The sequence below is a fragment of the Rhodamnia argentea genome, chromosome 1 (genome assembly GCF_020921035.1).
Source record: "Rhodamnia argentea isolate NSW1041297 chromosome 1, ASM2092103v1, whole genome shotgun sequence".
NCBI classification, from domain to species: domain Eukaryota; kingdom Viridiplantae; phylum Streptophyta; class Magnoliopsida; order Myrtales; family Myrtaceae; genus Rhodamnia; species Rhodamnia argentea.
Genome location: NC_063150.1, coordinates 19,303,823 through 19,318,052, shown reverse-complemented (window position 1 = coordinate 19,318,052; position 14,230 = coordinate 19,303,823). Strand labels below are relative to the sequence as shown.

General features: G+C 40.8%; 3 protein-coding genes across 3 annotated transcripts; 2 read left to right on the top strand and 1 right to left on the bottom strand.

Moving 5' to 3' along the window:
• Positions 1 to 469: 469 nt before the first annotated feature.
• LOC115731692 (pentatricopeptide repeat-containing protein At4g11690) lies at positions 470 to 2,235 on the top strand. The gene has a single exon (XM_030662370.2). It carries the CDS (start codon positions 611 to 613, stop codon positions 1,943 to 1,945), a length of 1,335 nt encoding a protein of 444 aa, XP_030518230.2. The 5' UTR covers positions 470 to 610; the 3' UTR covers positions 1,946 to 2,235.
• An 800-nt stretch (positions 2,236 to 3,035) lies between these two features.
• Positions 3,036 to 5,007, top strand: LOC115728076. The gene is made up of 3 exons (XM_030658403.2): positions 3,036 to 3,435; positions 3,570 to 3,661; positions 3,756 to 5,007. Exons 1-3 carry the CDS (start codon positions 3,358 to 3,360, stop codon positions 4,603 to 4,605), a joined length of 1,020 nt encoding a protein of 339 aa, XP_030514263.1. The 5' UTR covers positions 3,036 to 3,357; the 3' UTR covers positions 4,606 to 5,007.
• A 2,728-nt stretch (positions 5,008 to 7,735) lies between these two features.
• On the bottom strand, positions 7,736 to 12,437 carry LOC115728077. The gene is made up of 3 exons (XM_030658404.2): positions 11,621 to 12,437; positions 8,145 to 8,271; positions 7,736 to 8,106 (listed from the first exon to the last, which is right to left on the bottom strand). Exons 1-2 carry the CDS (start codon positions 11,857 to 11,859, stop codon positions 8,214 to 8,216), a joined length of 297 nt encoding a protein of 98 aa, XP_030514264.1. The 5' UTR covers positions 11,860 to 12,437; the 3' UTR covers positions 7,736 to 8,106; positions 8,145 to 8,213.
• Positions 12,438 to 14,230: the final 1,793 nt, after the last annotated feature.

Sequence of the window (14,230 nt, the reverse complement as noted above, 5' to 3'; positions counted from 1 at the left end):
AGTGTCGCAGTTATTGATTCAGACAAGGAATCGGCCAAAATTCTTCTCCGGCAACTAGCAGCAAATCATCTGCATTCGAAGGTGCAAAAACATGCAGTTCTGTAACCCGCTTTCGACAGTTTGGATGTGAGTTGAGAGCGAGAGGTTACTTTAGACAGTTTCAATCGCTCATTCGATGTCTGCATCAGATGAACGAGACGCGATTGTATCCCGCGGCAGTAATTTCCCTCAATCTGATAGGCACATTCTTAACGTGGGTTTGGTAACTAGTTTAACTTTGCGTAGATCATGTAGTTTGTCACGGGATTAACGAAAGATCGCAAATTTTATATTCCATAGAACTTGGACTTGAATGACAGTTGACAGTTGCACTTGCCAACATAAATAGAGGGGAAAGACAGAGAGACAAGTAACCCGCCAAAGCTGTCACCGTCGCTCCAAAAATGGTGGAAACCCCGTCACTCGACGCCTTCTCGCCTTGATCACATCTCCCAAGGCGACAAGAACTTCGTCCGATTCAATCCCGGTGAACGCTGTTCTTCGCGAGTCAAACCTTCTTGCCCTTCTGCAATCTCCATCGACAGAGCGATCTCACAAGTTTTCGACCCAGATGGCGAGAAATGGCCTCGTCCCCGGTCCGAGCGCCTTCAACAATCTGCTGAGCTCTCTCCTTCGGTCGGGCTCGTTGGACGAGGCGTGGCGTCTGTTCAGTGATTCCGGGGGCAAAGTTGGAATCATCGACGAGCGGAGTCTCGGGATCATGGTGAAGGGCTGTTGCGAAGCGGGTCGCTTGGACCGAGGTTTCGAGGTTTTCGCTCGGTTGAAGGAGATGAATTGGTCCCCGGTGGCCTACGTGTTCACGGCTTTGATCGATGGCTGCTGCAAACGCGGCGACGTAGAAAGGGCTGGAGGATTGTTCTCTGAGATGAGCAGGTTGGGTTTAGTTGCCAAGCGCAACACCTACAGAGTGTTGCTTGATGGGTATTTGAGGAAAGGCATGAAGGGAGATGGTTTCGAGTTGTACCGGAAGATGAAGCTCAGTGGGGTTGTTCCGACCGTACAAACTTGCAACCTCATGATGAACGTGCTTTGTAAGGGAGGTGATGTGAACGGAGCCTTTGAAGTGTTCGATGAAATGCGCGAGCGAGGGATTGCATATGGTGTTGTCACATTCAACATTCTCATTAGGGGACTGTGTCGCGACTCGAGAGTTTGCGAAGCCGAGAGGTTGGTGGACTTGATGAAAAGGAGCGGGATTAATCCGGACGTGATTACATATAACACCCTTATACATGGATTCTGTATCTGTGGAAAGTTGGACAAAGCTTTCAGCTTATTTGATCAATTGAAGTCAAATGGTCACTCCCCATCCTTGGTTACATACAACACTTTACTCGCGGGATTTGCTAGAGCCAAGAATTTGCCTGCAGTGACTGATTTGGTGAAGGAGATGGAGGAAAGAGGCATCTCTCCTTCGAAAGTGACCTATACTATCCTGATAGATGCCTTCACACGGTCAGACGACATGCAGAAAGCATCGGACGTCTATTCATCCATGCAGAAGGCAGGATTCGTTCCTGATGCGCACACATACGGTGTTTTAGTACACGGGTTCTGCACGAAAGGTAATATGAAGGAAGCATCGAAGTTGTTCAAGTCGATGCGTGATGGACACGTAGAGCCTAACGACGTGATATACAACATGATGATCCACGGATACTGCAAAGAGGGCAGCTCGTATAGGGCCCTGAGTTTGCTTACGGAAATGGGCGAGAAAGGAATGGTTCCCAACTTCGGCAGCTACAGTCGAACCATTGAGGTTCTTTGCAAGGATTGCAAGTGCGAAGAGGCAGAGGATTTGCTGAATGCCATGGTGAAGTCAGGTTTGACACCGCCTGTTTCTCTTCATGATGTGATTTCAAGGGCAAAGAGTGGCACAGATTAGGGTGGCAATACTGGGCTCATGATGGAGCTCTTTATGGAAAGTCAATTTGGATGGACTAATCAAATGGCATAGTCCAAAGAGTTTCGGCAGCGATTGGCCGGCGCCAACGGGCAAGTATCGGCCTCTGCATCTGTTAAATTTTACCTTGCATCTTGGTGAGTTTTCGCTGATCATGTGTTCACCAGCGCATGGTTGGGTATCCAGTTGTGCATAATTTTGGTAATGCCCAGACTTTGCAGTTATGCAGAACATTTTAGATTTAAGGATTGATTATGACAGTTTTGTCGTGATTGTACTACATCTAACTCCTGTGTTAATCATTGATTGCTGTTATTGATCCAGAATGGAAAATCATCCTTTGCTGTTGAGAAGCGCGGCACCTATATCTATTCCTTACGCGACAAAGAAAACAGCACCGAAGAAGGTGTAAAAATATTGGCAATTGTGCAAGGAACCGTAAGAAAATGTTAGCCTGTTTTTTCAGTTTTTTTAATCTAATTTAAATAAGATGTGGAGACTAAAATAATACAAAATGACCCGTACAAGAGAGAGAAAATAGCAAAAAAAAAAAAAGGCTATGTCAACATTTTTTATTAGTTAAATTGACGGTGTTAATGAAAGGATTTGATTGGATAAATTGAACATATTTTGGGACTTGATTATACTATTTGAAAGTTTTAGTACTTAATCGCACTTTCGTCATAAATTTTAAAATTTTTAGTGCACTTATTTTATTTCTCATAATTATTGAGAGAATTACTTATCCACAATGCTACCAAAAAAGTTAAAAGTGTGTTATGATGCATAAAAAAAAGCCCGTTGACCGTCCCACAGTTAATGTCCGAACGTGGTCCTCCGACCCGGAACCCTATGGAACGCCACGTCTATCAAATGTGAATCTTCTTTTCGCGTTTCTTATATTGTCTAGTTGCACATAAATTCAAAAGACAATGTATCTATAATTAAGGAATTTTCTAGGAAATTATTTATTATTTTTGGAGGGAGAAGAAGTTTCATGAGCGAAAAGAGAGAGGATGTAAACCAGCAAGCAAAGCTGTCAGACAAAGCTGGATTTGTCTCCATCTTGATTTCTCTCTTTCATTAAATAAAAGCACGAGCGCCCACCACCTCTTCTCCTTCATTATGAGACTCCAACGTTCCCTTTTTTCAAACACTATGGAGCCACAGCCCCAGATTTGAACACCCCCCCTCTCTCTCTTCCCTCAAATCAAGATGCCCATTAACACCCACCCACCAGAACGCACACAGTCTCTCTCTCTCTCTCTCTCTCTCTCTCTGTTCCTTCATGGGCTTTCTTCATTTGAGGCAAACTCCTCTTCCATGAAGATCTTCAAGACTTGAAGACGCTCGCCCCCCAGTGAGACTGAGCTTCTGCAAAACCTCCACCGTTGATGGGGTGCTTTCTAGCGTGTTTCGGGCTCTCCAAGAAGCGAAGGCGGAGAAGAAAGCCAATCCATTCTGAAGATCATGTACATAAGACCCTTTTTTTTTCCTTTGTTCCAAAGCTTCGATTTTTTTTATCTTCCCCTGTTTCTTGGTCGATGTTCTTGGCTCTCTCCACAGGACGCTCACCAAGTGCTTGTGTTTTTGTGGCTTTTTGCAGGTTGGCCGGGGAAAATATGAGCCTCTGGATAACTCGTCCCAACTAGATCTAGAAATCGCCCAGGACTCTAGCACATCAACTTCTTCCTTGAGGTTAGTTGATTCTCCCTTAAGGAAAGTTACTTAAATTATTGATTCACTGGGGCAATTACTTGATGATTTTGCAATGCTTTTTGCTTTTATATAGCAAGAAACAGTCTAGTGCGAAGACCCGAAAGAAAGTCCGGTTCAACTTGAATGTCCAGACCTATGAGCCGATCCCGATTGCGGATGCTTATTTCTCGGAGAGTGATAAAGAGGAAGATAAGAGAAGACCCGAGGACGAAACGCCCCGGTTAGATCCATCCCCAACACTACCTAACAAGGGTGGTTCGACTGCTTCAACAGGTGCTGTCTATTCGGAGAACTATAGGTATCAGAACTGCAGAGACAGCTCTGATGAGGAAGAGGAATTGCTCTACGATGACAGCGATTTCGAACTCGAAGATGAGGATGATGATATAGGCAGTGATGACAATATCGATTTTTATGGCAACATGCAGGATTCTAGAATGAGTCAGAAGCAAGTTCCCCTGCAAATCACTTCTTCGGTGTCTTCGAGTATGAAGGAGCAAGTTTCTCTGTGGCGGTCAGATTTGGACAAAACTGAAAACCTCATATCCCATCATTCCATGAGTGTCCTAGAAACGAAAACTCTGAACACAAGTGAAAATGCTCGATGTAGGACTCAATATGTCGACTCTGTGCTAAACCCGGTCGAAAATCTTATGCAGTGGAAGAGAATCAAGGGGAATGCCACACCGGTTAAGCACCAGCAAAAGGAGAACCTAGAATTGGAGAAAAAATTCAGCACGCCATTTTCACTGAATGCTAGCTTTAGTCCCCCAGCTTCCTCTTTGGGATCTAATTCAGTTGCTTCTAAACCTTTTCACTCAGTGAACACGAGCCTTTCGAACTGGTTGGTCTCGCCCGACACTGTTCCATCCGAGAATGCGCCTGTCAGTAAGAGCAGCACCATCTTATTCAGGACAGTTTGATTGGAGCAAAAGCATGTTTCATTGAGCTGATTTCAGTCACCAACAGATGGGATCGAGTTGAACTTCTTGGGAATCGCAGGAATGATAAGGAAACAGCTGATGAAACCCCGGTCTGCTGTAATAAAGCAATGCCCATGGCACTGCAATTTTACAACATTGTGATCAGGATTTTCACCCATCATCCTGGATAAAGACAATAACCTTGAGTCACATACATGCTGTTATCCAATATTTTGTGTGTTTTGAATTATATTCTTTGCCTCTTACAAGGCAACGATTGTTTCTGGTCTCTGCTTGTTTGTGAGAGAGAATTTGACTATTTCCCCTCTATTTGGGGGTGCTTGACTACTTCTGGTTGTTCTTTTTTTCTTTTTTGGTGATGATCATGTATTGTTTGATTGACTTGAAGAACTGCCAAGAGGGTTGACTACGAATTTCATTATGACACCAATATTCTCAGCATCACAGTTCATCTGTTCATATCTGAACAGAACCAAAATAAATGTAGAACTCAATTCGGGCGACGAAATTTCTGCAAAATCACACACATTTGAGATCCATGTTTAGTCTCCTAGTATCTGTTGTTGGAGTGAAAGGACGGTTGTGGTGCTTCGGAATCATTGCCATTGTTCCACGTCAAGCATCTCAAAAATAGTATCGAGTTGAGAAGTGATTACTGATCATTCCTCGCTCAAGATCTATTCTAACTTACCAAACTCGAAAAACTCTCTTTAGACCAACCAAGAAGCGCGTGCTTCAGTTGTTCCCGAGGTGCTCGGGAGAAAAGGCTTCGGCAAATACAAATTTGAGATTACTCCGGTGCTCGAAGAATCCACAAGACTCGAATGTTAGCCAGAAACAAAGAAGAACAATGACTTTGGCTGGTATCTCTTTGGATAATACAATTGCTTGATATTGTTCAAATAAAGGTATCTGTTTCAAGAGGCGCTATATGCTTCAACCAGCACGGATTTGTGTAGTTGGGCCATCTGGGCCGTTCATTTTAGGATTAAAAAGAAAAAAGAAGGAGATCCATACGATCGGACAAACAGAAATTAACTGGGAACTCGCTGTCCCTACTTTAAAATAAGTTTCAATATAAAGAAGTAATTTTCAAGAAAACTTGAAAATTTGAAATGACATTTAACCTTGAAAAATTGATAAACATCGACACAATACTGAGTACTTCTTGCTTTTGCTATAGAAGAAAGCTATTAAAAAAATGTGGAAACTTACTATTCTATTTTATACCACCGAGGTGCTTGGCCTAGTAATTACAGGGCTACATGTCTTCTTCCACGATATCATAAATTCGATTCATGTCGTGAGCAAACCTCCACATGACTCGTGCCATATCACCCTATAGCATACCTCGGGTGACGAGTCTTCCTAAATGCTAGCATGCGAAGATGGGCTCGCCAACTTTGGATTTTCGGTTTGCAAGTGATGCAAAGTAGCAAAGGCTTAAATTGAACTTCCCGAAGTAGATATAAGACCCTTCCGGTGACTTCCCGAACGGGCACTTAGCGCCATGCCCCTCTTTGCTTTTGCTTATGAAAAAGATTATTGCAACTCACTTTTCTACGTGGAAAGGTACTAACCACGTTTAACAATTAATAACCTTTATGTGTTGATTATAAAGTTACTCATGACTTTCGGAAGTTGACAAATTACTAATAACTTACGACATAGAAATTGAATTCATAACGATAAGAAGTTACCATTGAATATGATTTATTCAAATCACGTCATCTCTCACTTGAAGTAATCTTGAAGACCATGTTCATTACTTATGTGGGTTGCCTACCCATGAATGTGAAATGGGTAATGCATTTTGTGTGTGTGTGTGTGTTTACAATTAGTTAAAAAGAAAAAGAAAAACATGCCGATATATGGTTCTATCATAAAATAGAAGTAACATTTCCACATTTTTGCTACAAAGAACTATACACTTATGTTAGCTACTAATATTTTCTATGTGATAAGTAGCTTCAAATTAGGGGAAAAAATTACCTATGATTAGCTAGTAAGTTTTCAGTGATGGCAATGGCTTCTTCTTGCATAACAAAATATGCGTCAACCTATCATCTTGTACAAAAAGTTTTACCATTGTACCAAATACTAGTATCTCATACGATTGTGTCACTGGTCGGTTGTATCTAGCGTTCCTATGCCCGTGCAGCCCTAGGAAAATCTTCCCAAGTTAGCTGACGCATACATGCACTCACTCAAGTGTCATATGGAGAGAGAGAGAGAGAATTGTATTGCCCATGAACAGATTAAAAATGAGGGCAGACCCCAATATACACACAAGAATGGAGACCCCTTGTTTCTTGAACCTTTGTCATTTTTCCCTTGTCCTATGTGCCTTGTCGTGCATGGTTGGTCCGCCATATTTGGTCACATACGAATCGCCCTTTGTGAGACTCTTCACCTTACTTTCCTCGTAGGGCATCATTAGAGGGTCTAATCATTACATGAACAGTTCAAAGGTCGCACCTGGCCATGCCCCCAGCAACCTTGGGCCATGCTTGGCTGGATCAGGTCATTCATGGGCATCGCCCCTATTTCACGACCTGGCCTGTCGGGCATATCGTGGCCCATCCTTGCACAGAGAATTTGTTGGGCCGTGACACTTGACACTTACTTTTTATGCTTAATTCAACTCTTGGGGCCCACGCACTTAACATTTATTACTCCGAATAAGGTTCTTTCCACATACAAAGCTTGACATGTGCAAATTCGTATCTAATTTTCCGCAGTGTGGAAATCAGAAGCGGTCTTATCCAACATGGTTCTGAGAGTTTGGTGATGTTTACAGATGGTTGTTAAACGAGTTTTAATATGCTTACTAAATCGTAATACAGAAAACCATTAAAATTAATGGGGTTAGTAACGTTTTACTTCCTAGTGATATTCATTAGTAAATCTCACATGGGCTCAAGACAGATCTCTACTTAGTCACTCTCGTTTCTTTGCAGAATCACCATTTCCTGCCTGCTGAACTCAAATGACCTCATGACCCAAAAAAGAAAAAGACACAGAAAAAAGAACTAACATGACCAGAAGATGCACGACTTATTGTTCTCCCCGCACAATTACTTTGATGAATCACACAAAACACAAAGCAGAGGGAGAGATATAAGTGTGTGTATTAAGCCAAAAATAACGGATAGCGACATGGTCGTAAACTTAGTATCGGCGTCTTTCTTACCATTGAGAATCCTGGGGTGATAATCCCACCATCAATTAGACTCGTACTCGGGTAAATACGGTATGAATTCACGCGTAATGTATTTTATACATAGTATTGCATCTTAGACTATCAAGATGAACCCAACAACTTCTTTCCTCATTCGAGACAAAGCAATACTCCTCCTTTGTTCGTAGCCGTAGCCACCAAAAGACTCATGATATCGCAGAGAACAGTCTTAGTGGAGGCAATTTTCATTGCGTGCCATTCCTGAACCAAACAACCATCCTCAAGCAAATCCCACTGACCTGAACCAAACAACCATCCTCAAGCAAATCCCACTGACTTTCCAATAAGTGATGGTGTCGACATGGGCCAATCTGCTACATCGTGATGCGCAAGAGTCATATCACTTCTACATTATGGTGCATATGCAAGCATCATTATCGTCATCATCACTGTCGCTCGCATCACTGCAGGACAAACAAGGCAATGCTTATCACAAAGCATCAAATTCAGGGAAAAAGCAATGAAAGTCAAGTAACATCTGGAGAAAGGTGAAGCAGGAAAAAAAAAAAAAAAAAACAAATAGGGAGTGCACTCAACTGGCGAAAAACCACAAAGATTGTTCAGATGAGATTATTTATACAGCATACACGTTCTTTATCATCTGTTCTTTGCCAATGGTTGAGAGTTCCAGCATTCAGAGATCTGATTTTATCAAGCAGAGAACAATGATTCTACAACCTCCACTATTGCTTTCGTTTGACTCTTGTTAATGTCAATGGCTTCCTTCCCGATTTCCCCTACTCTACTTTCTGCTTCATTGGCATAAAGGTGACTATGCATCATATGTGGACAGAACTTGAGTACATACTCGAACTCAAAGGCAGGGAAGAATATTTAAAAGCAAAGAGATTGAAGGGAGGAATCTGGTGATCTGTTCACGCCAAGTTTACATCAGGCTGTATGCAGTTGAAAAGGATGCACTCATCATCAGACAGATTAGCTTATTTAGTACTACGATGACCAATTAGAGATGGAACATGTATCACCACTTTTCTGCCGCTTAGATAATTTACGGTGACAGCATAGAAGTTCTAAATCAATCCAAAACAAAGGCAACAAGAAAATTAGGAGACAAGAAAAGTACAGCAACTGGTGCAGACAATTTCAGTGATAATGGATTCCTAATAGATACTCAACCCACCATACACTACTCCTGCAGCAACTCTTTGCAGACAAATCAAACTGCGTCAACTTTTCTTAGGAGAAGACATGTCTCTGGCCATTAAATTCCATGCCTCTTGTTCGCCCTATACAGAAGCCAAATTAAGTCTTGACATCCAGAAAACTATGAATTGTTTGTTTCTTCAGTGTACAAAGCTCATCATTCATTGGTTTTGATTTTCAAGGGATTTATGGGCCTATGGTCAATATGAAGACCTACTCTCTTGTTAGTACCATAAGGATAAGCTTTCCTAGTACTTCACATCCATTGTCTAAATTCCATTGCCTTGACCCTCTTCTATCTGGGATGTATAAAACATGTACACCGCATTTAATCTTCACTAATGCACTTCAATTTAGTAAAATGAATAGTGCATGGACTATCCACATGTTTTACATATAGCTTCCTGCAAGTGCCAATTTCGTTACAGCTTTACAAGATTAGCATTACATGCACGAATACATAAAGATCATGCGACCTGTGAGGGTCACACCTTCCAAATGAACTGAACATTTAAAGAAAGCAAAATGTCATTGCAGAACAATTATAGCAGTCCAGAACATGAGCTCACCAGTAGACCAGTGAGAAGGCACATTCTTTCAAAATTAAAGCAACAGATCTGTTTGATCATGAGCATCAAACCAACCATATGTAAAGTGAAGGATCAGATGAAACCATTCATCTTTTGGCACTTGTAGAATCACTATCTTTCCTCCCCTAACTAACAAAGTCATCACATTCCCCATTCCATTATATGTTATGCTTTCATTCAAGTGTAGGCACTCATTTTTGTATTCAATAGGGCCAAACGTAAGAAGATATTGATTATGGTCCCAAAGGGTTCATGCGCTGCTTCATTTTTATGAGAGTTAGGTCAACCTCTTCATCATCTACTCTAGGCTGTAGATTTCAACAAAAAATATTCTCCACCATGTCTTTACACATTCGGATATTAAATTCCCCCAGGTACATGGAGAATATTCAAAGTGACGACACAAATCAACCCTCAACCAACATAACTGGAATCCTCTTAATACCTCCTAGGTTGGAATTAAGATAACAAACCTTACTGTCGACATTCATTTGACAAGGACTAAAGTCTAATACACAATTAGAAATATAGATGAAGAGTGGAGATGATCTCAGATAGCTGAACTCAGAACACATTTGACAAAAAGACTGATAAAAAGGTCTTAACATGACAAATTATGCAATTTAAGGCCCTCTTCCTCCTCAAATATCATAATCTGCAAATTCCCGGGTGCAGTTTTCAATAATCAAGAAGCTCAATGTTTTAACAGTATGATCCCAAATGTGAAGAAAATTGGTAAGGGAAGAGTAGATACTGCTAAAAAGCATATCTAGCATGGGTCTTTCGACAGTGGACCATGAAAAAGAGTTTTCGATTGATTTATATCAGTGGAAAAAGCTAAAAGCCTTCTTACAAGCAACTGGTTGTTGTCATAAAAGATGGCCCAATCATATGGTCACAATGTCTAAAAGAAAGTAAAGCTTCAGCCGATCCTTGACAAGCCCTAGATATGGCTTCTCAATTTTATTGGATTTCCTTCCAAGACTATTGTTGAATAGCTAAGCTGACAAGTTCCAGACATGGGAAAGCATAAACTGCAATTGTATCGACAAATGATGGAAAAATCTTGATTGACCTTGCTTCAGTTAGCATCATTAAAGCTCTAGTTGCTCGAACAATTTTAAATTAATATCTACATCAAATTTAGATTACACCACCTTACTGAGCGTTTCCTGATAAGTGGAGTCAACTACATGGGTCCTCTTAACCCATTGAGCTTTTGCTTATACGTATCCTCCAGTAATATTAAGTATAGACCAAAAACAACAGTTTAAGTTCTTCCCATTCTCAATGACTAACATGAAACATTGCGTGCCTGAAGCCAAATTGTAGTTATGGCAGCAAATATTAACTTACCATGGCATACTGAACTAAAGATATCACAACCATTCATTTCCACCCTTAGGCAAATTGAAGTATCAAAGGGAAAAACAATATTAATAGTAAATTTTCTCCTTCACCTATGGAGGCTGCCCACTCTAGCATCTATTGTACTCTCTGGTAACTTATCAGGCATAAATCAAGTTCTATGGAAGCCATCAAAGGTCAAACTCCTTTTTCTTTCACACTTTTAGACTGTCCTCAGAATCAAGCACCAGCACCAGTATAAGAATACCACATCACATTGCTTCTGTTTATAGTTACAAGACAACCGCAAAAGGCACTTTACTAAGATTTCTTAGCTACATCATCCATACTAAGGCAGGATAGAAAACCAGTATTACAAAGTCAGACTACTGTAAGATCATAACAACAATCTTCTCTGTTTTCTCATCACAGAAGATAACAAGAACCATAAATCTTGCCCTTAACAGCCACCCGCCACAATTTGAAGTACCACAATCATGACAACAATGTCTAAGCTTTAATAAGATTGAGGCAATTCAGCATAGAAAATGCTACATTAACCACCTGAATAAAACCTATAATCACAAACATGCCAGCTCACACACTTTTAAGAGAATAATCAAACATTTAACATACTACTAATGTGAAATACCTTGGTTGAAACTCCAACACCTCGGTGAGATTATTGCCGTTGGTGTCATTCCAGGACACCTTCCTCCTCGTCTTCTCGGAAGTCCTGATCATCCCACCATCTCTCGGCGGCAACAACGACTTCACCTCGCTGTCCTCTTCTACATCACCATGGCCCTCAACCTTTCCAGAGTCTAAATCCCTCACAGGCTTGACAGGCTTCTTATCATAACCATTTGCTTCCTTAGCACTCTCATCCATCAACAGTTGCAACGCTACTTTCTACACGATTACCAAAATTTCTTCTGATGTCGAGTCAAAACCCGGATTAAAAAAACATTAAGCAAAGAGAAAATCTTCAGGGTCTTTCGGACGGAAAAGGAAAACCCATACGCTCAAATTGCTTAAAGATCACGCGATCGCAAACAATCCAAAATATGCCGATCGTTTTGGAGGGAAGCGTTAAAAACCATAAAACCCAAGCGCACAAAGCCGAAAGTCAACGCCCGCTTGTTGACCCGATCCTTGATCTAATCGCAGAAGATAAAACCAAAAGGCCAGCGACCCAATAATCACCAGACACTAGGGATGACAGCAGAAACGAAAAGTTCCCAAATTTGCAACTGCAGATCGCGAAAATTTGAGAAACGAACGCCAATTGCAAACTTGGGATAGGAAAGGATCCGCAGAAACAGCCGAAAGCCTAAAACCCAGAAAAATCTTTGCAGATCCTCACGCGTTTCGACTTTGAAGCAGTACTCTCTGCTCGATCGAAAACGACGGGAACAAGGAGACCATTATGCGCATTTGTTGACGGCAGCGAAGCTGCCAAATAAAATACAATAGAGAGTTCGGGTTGGTGGACACGTGAATATAATTGGCATTGTGGCCTGTGGGACCCGCCGACACAAGCTAACTTTCTCCCATGTTGTTATTAATGTTAATTAATATCGTTATGGTACATAATGTGCTTTTCTTATAAGATGCATTTATGTAAATTTCTCTTTTTGTGTTCTTCTTCGTCCTCCTCATGTGTTCTTCTATCCAAAGATAGTCAATAAAGTATAAATTTGGAAAGAAAAATGCAACAAAAAAAGTTATATTAGTTGTCCCGTGATGATCGATTGGACTCATGATAATTGACTAAGGATATATAGAATTTTTGTAACTTGTCACGTTACTTTACCATATTTCACTTTTTAATATCGCTCCAATATTGATCCTCTCGAAACTCATAGCAATTTACCGTATCCTTTGTCTTTCCCATCGTCCGAGGTGGTTATGTCGTTGCATTAATGCACTAAGGCTCGACTTGTTTGGTTGACAATGAATGATTTAAAAAAATATTTCCTAAAAATGTTGCTTATATCACTTATAAGAATAAATGAGACCAAATATTTTCATCATCCTCGAAAATATTTAGACAAAAAATTGTTGTCAATGCTAAAAAAAATTTATTAATCAATTATTTTAAGCGATACATGCGATTATTTTTAAGAAAATGTACTCTAAATCATTCATTTTTTATTGACCAAATGGAGCTTTAAAGAGTGGTATGATTCCCTCCTTTTGGGAAGGAGAAAACGCTGTCCAAATTGGACATCAATGTACACTACAAAGAAGCAACAATCTAACTTATGCTTAACATAGAATGTACACGTGAGAGTTGACAAATTTGGGAATAGTTGCGCAAGTTCGAGATATCATCTGCAAATAGTATTTGAATCTTTTCTACCATATTGCAACAATTAAACCTGTCGTTATAGTTTTGACCAAAGAAAAGAAAAAAATCTTTATCATAAATTCCAGTCCGCTGGTATTCATAAAGAGGTGCTTCGTATGAAAGCCGTAATGGTGATTTGTAATGTGATTAGTTGTAATGCCTGTGGTGATGATACTTACCTGATGAGATTATAAGAATCAAACATTAGTGTTGCCACCTAAATTTTGAGCATAGGAAATTAGGGACAGACCTCGCTCCCTAAAAAAAAAAAAAAATCATTTAAATTGCATATAGATATTAGGAACATCTGCATTAATAGTTTACTAGGTTCATATGGTTGCATTGGACCGACAACTGGCGAGGTAAAAGGAATTGGACTGAATGCACGGAGAAAGACAATTTGGAGAAGTCTATTATTTTCCTTAATGGCCTAAATTTTTTATCGAAAATCTCAACAATATATTGTTTCGATCCACAATTTTTGATATAGAGTAAGGGGGACGAGAGGGCAGAAAAAGGATAAAGAGGGGAGGGGGAGAGTCCACGGGTCCATCCACAATTCACGTCAGACTTTTGACGACCAAAAGACACACACTTCAGAGAGGGGATTGGAATTTTTTTAGAGCTCCGCCCTTTGAGAGTTTGTTTTTTTTATCAGAGTCCATGTTTGGTCGTGAAGGAAAAAGAATCAGTCCACACTTGAGTGCTTTCCCCTCATCTTCCAGGCCTCTCCTATCTGCAATTCATCCATAGTAGCCACGAGTCCTGATAACAATCACCAACGCTGCGATATTCGCGTGCTAATTCAGCGAACCATCACGACCACGACCTCTCATCCTCATCGTCATTGTCCGACGCCATCCTTGCCTCTGGTTACCAGGGAGTCCCGTCGTCCACGCCGCCGCCACA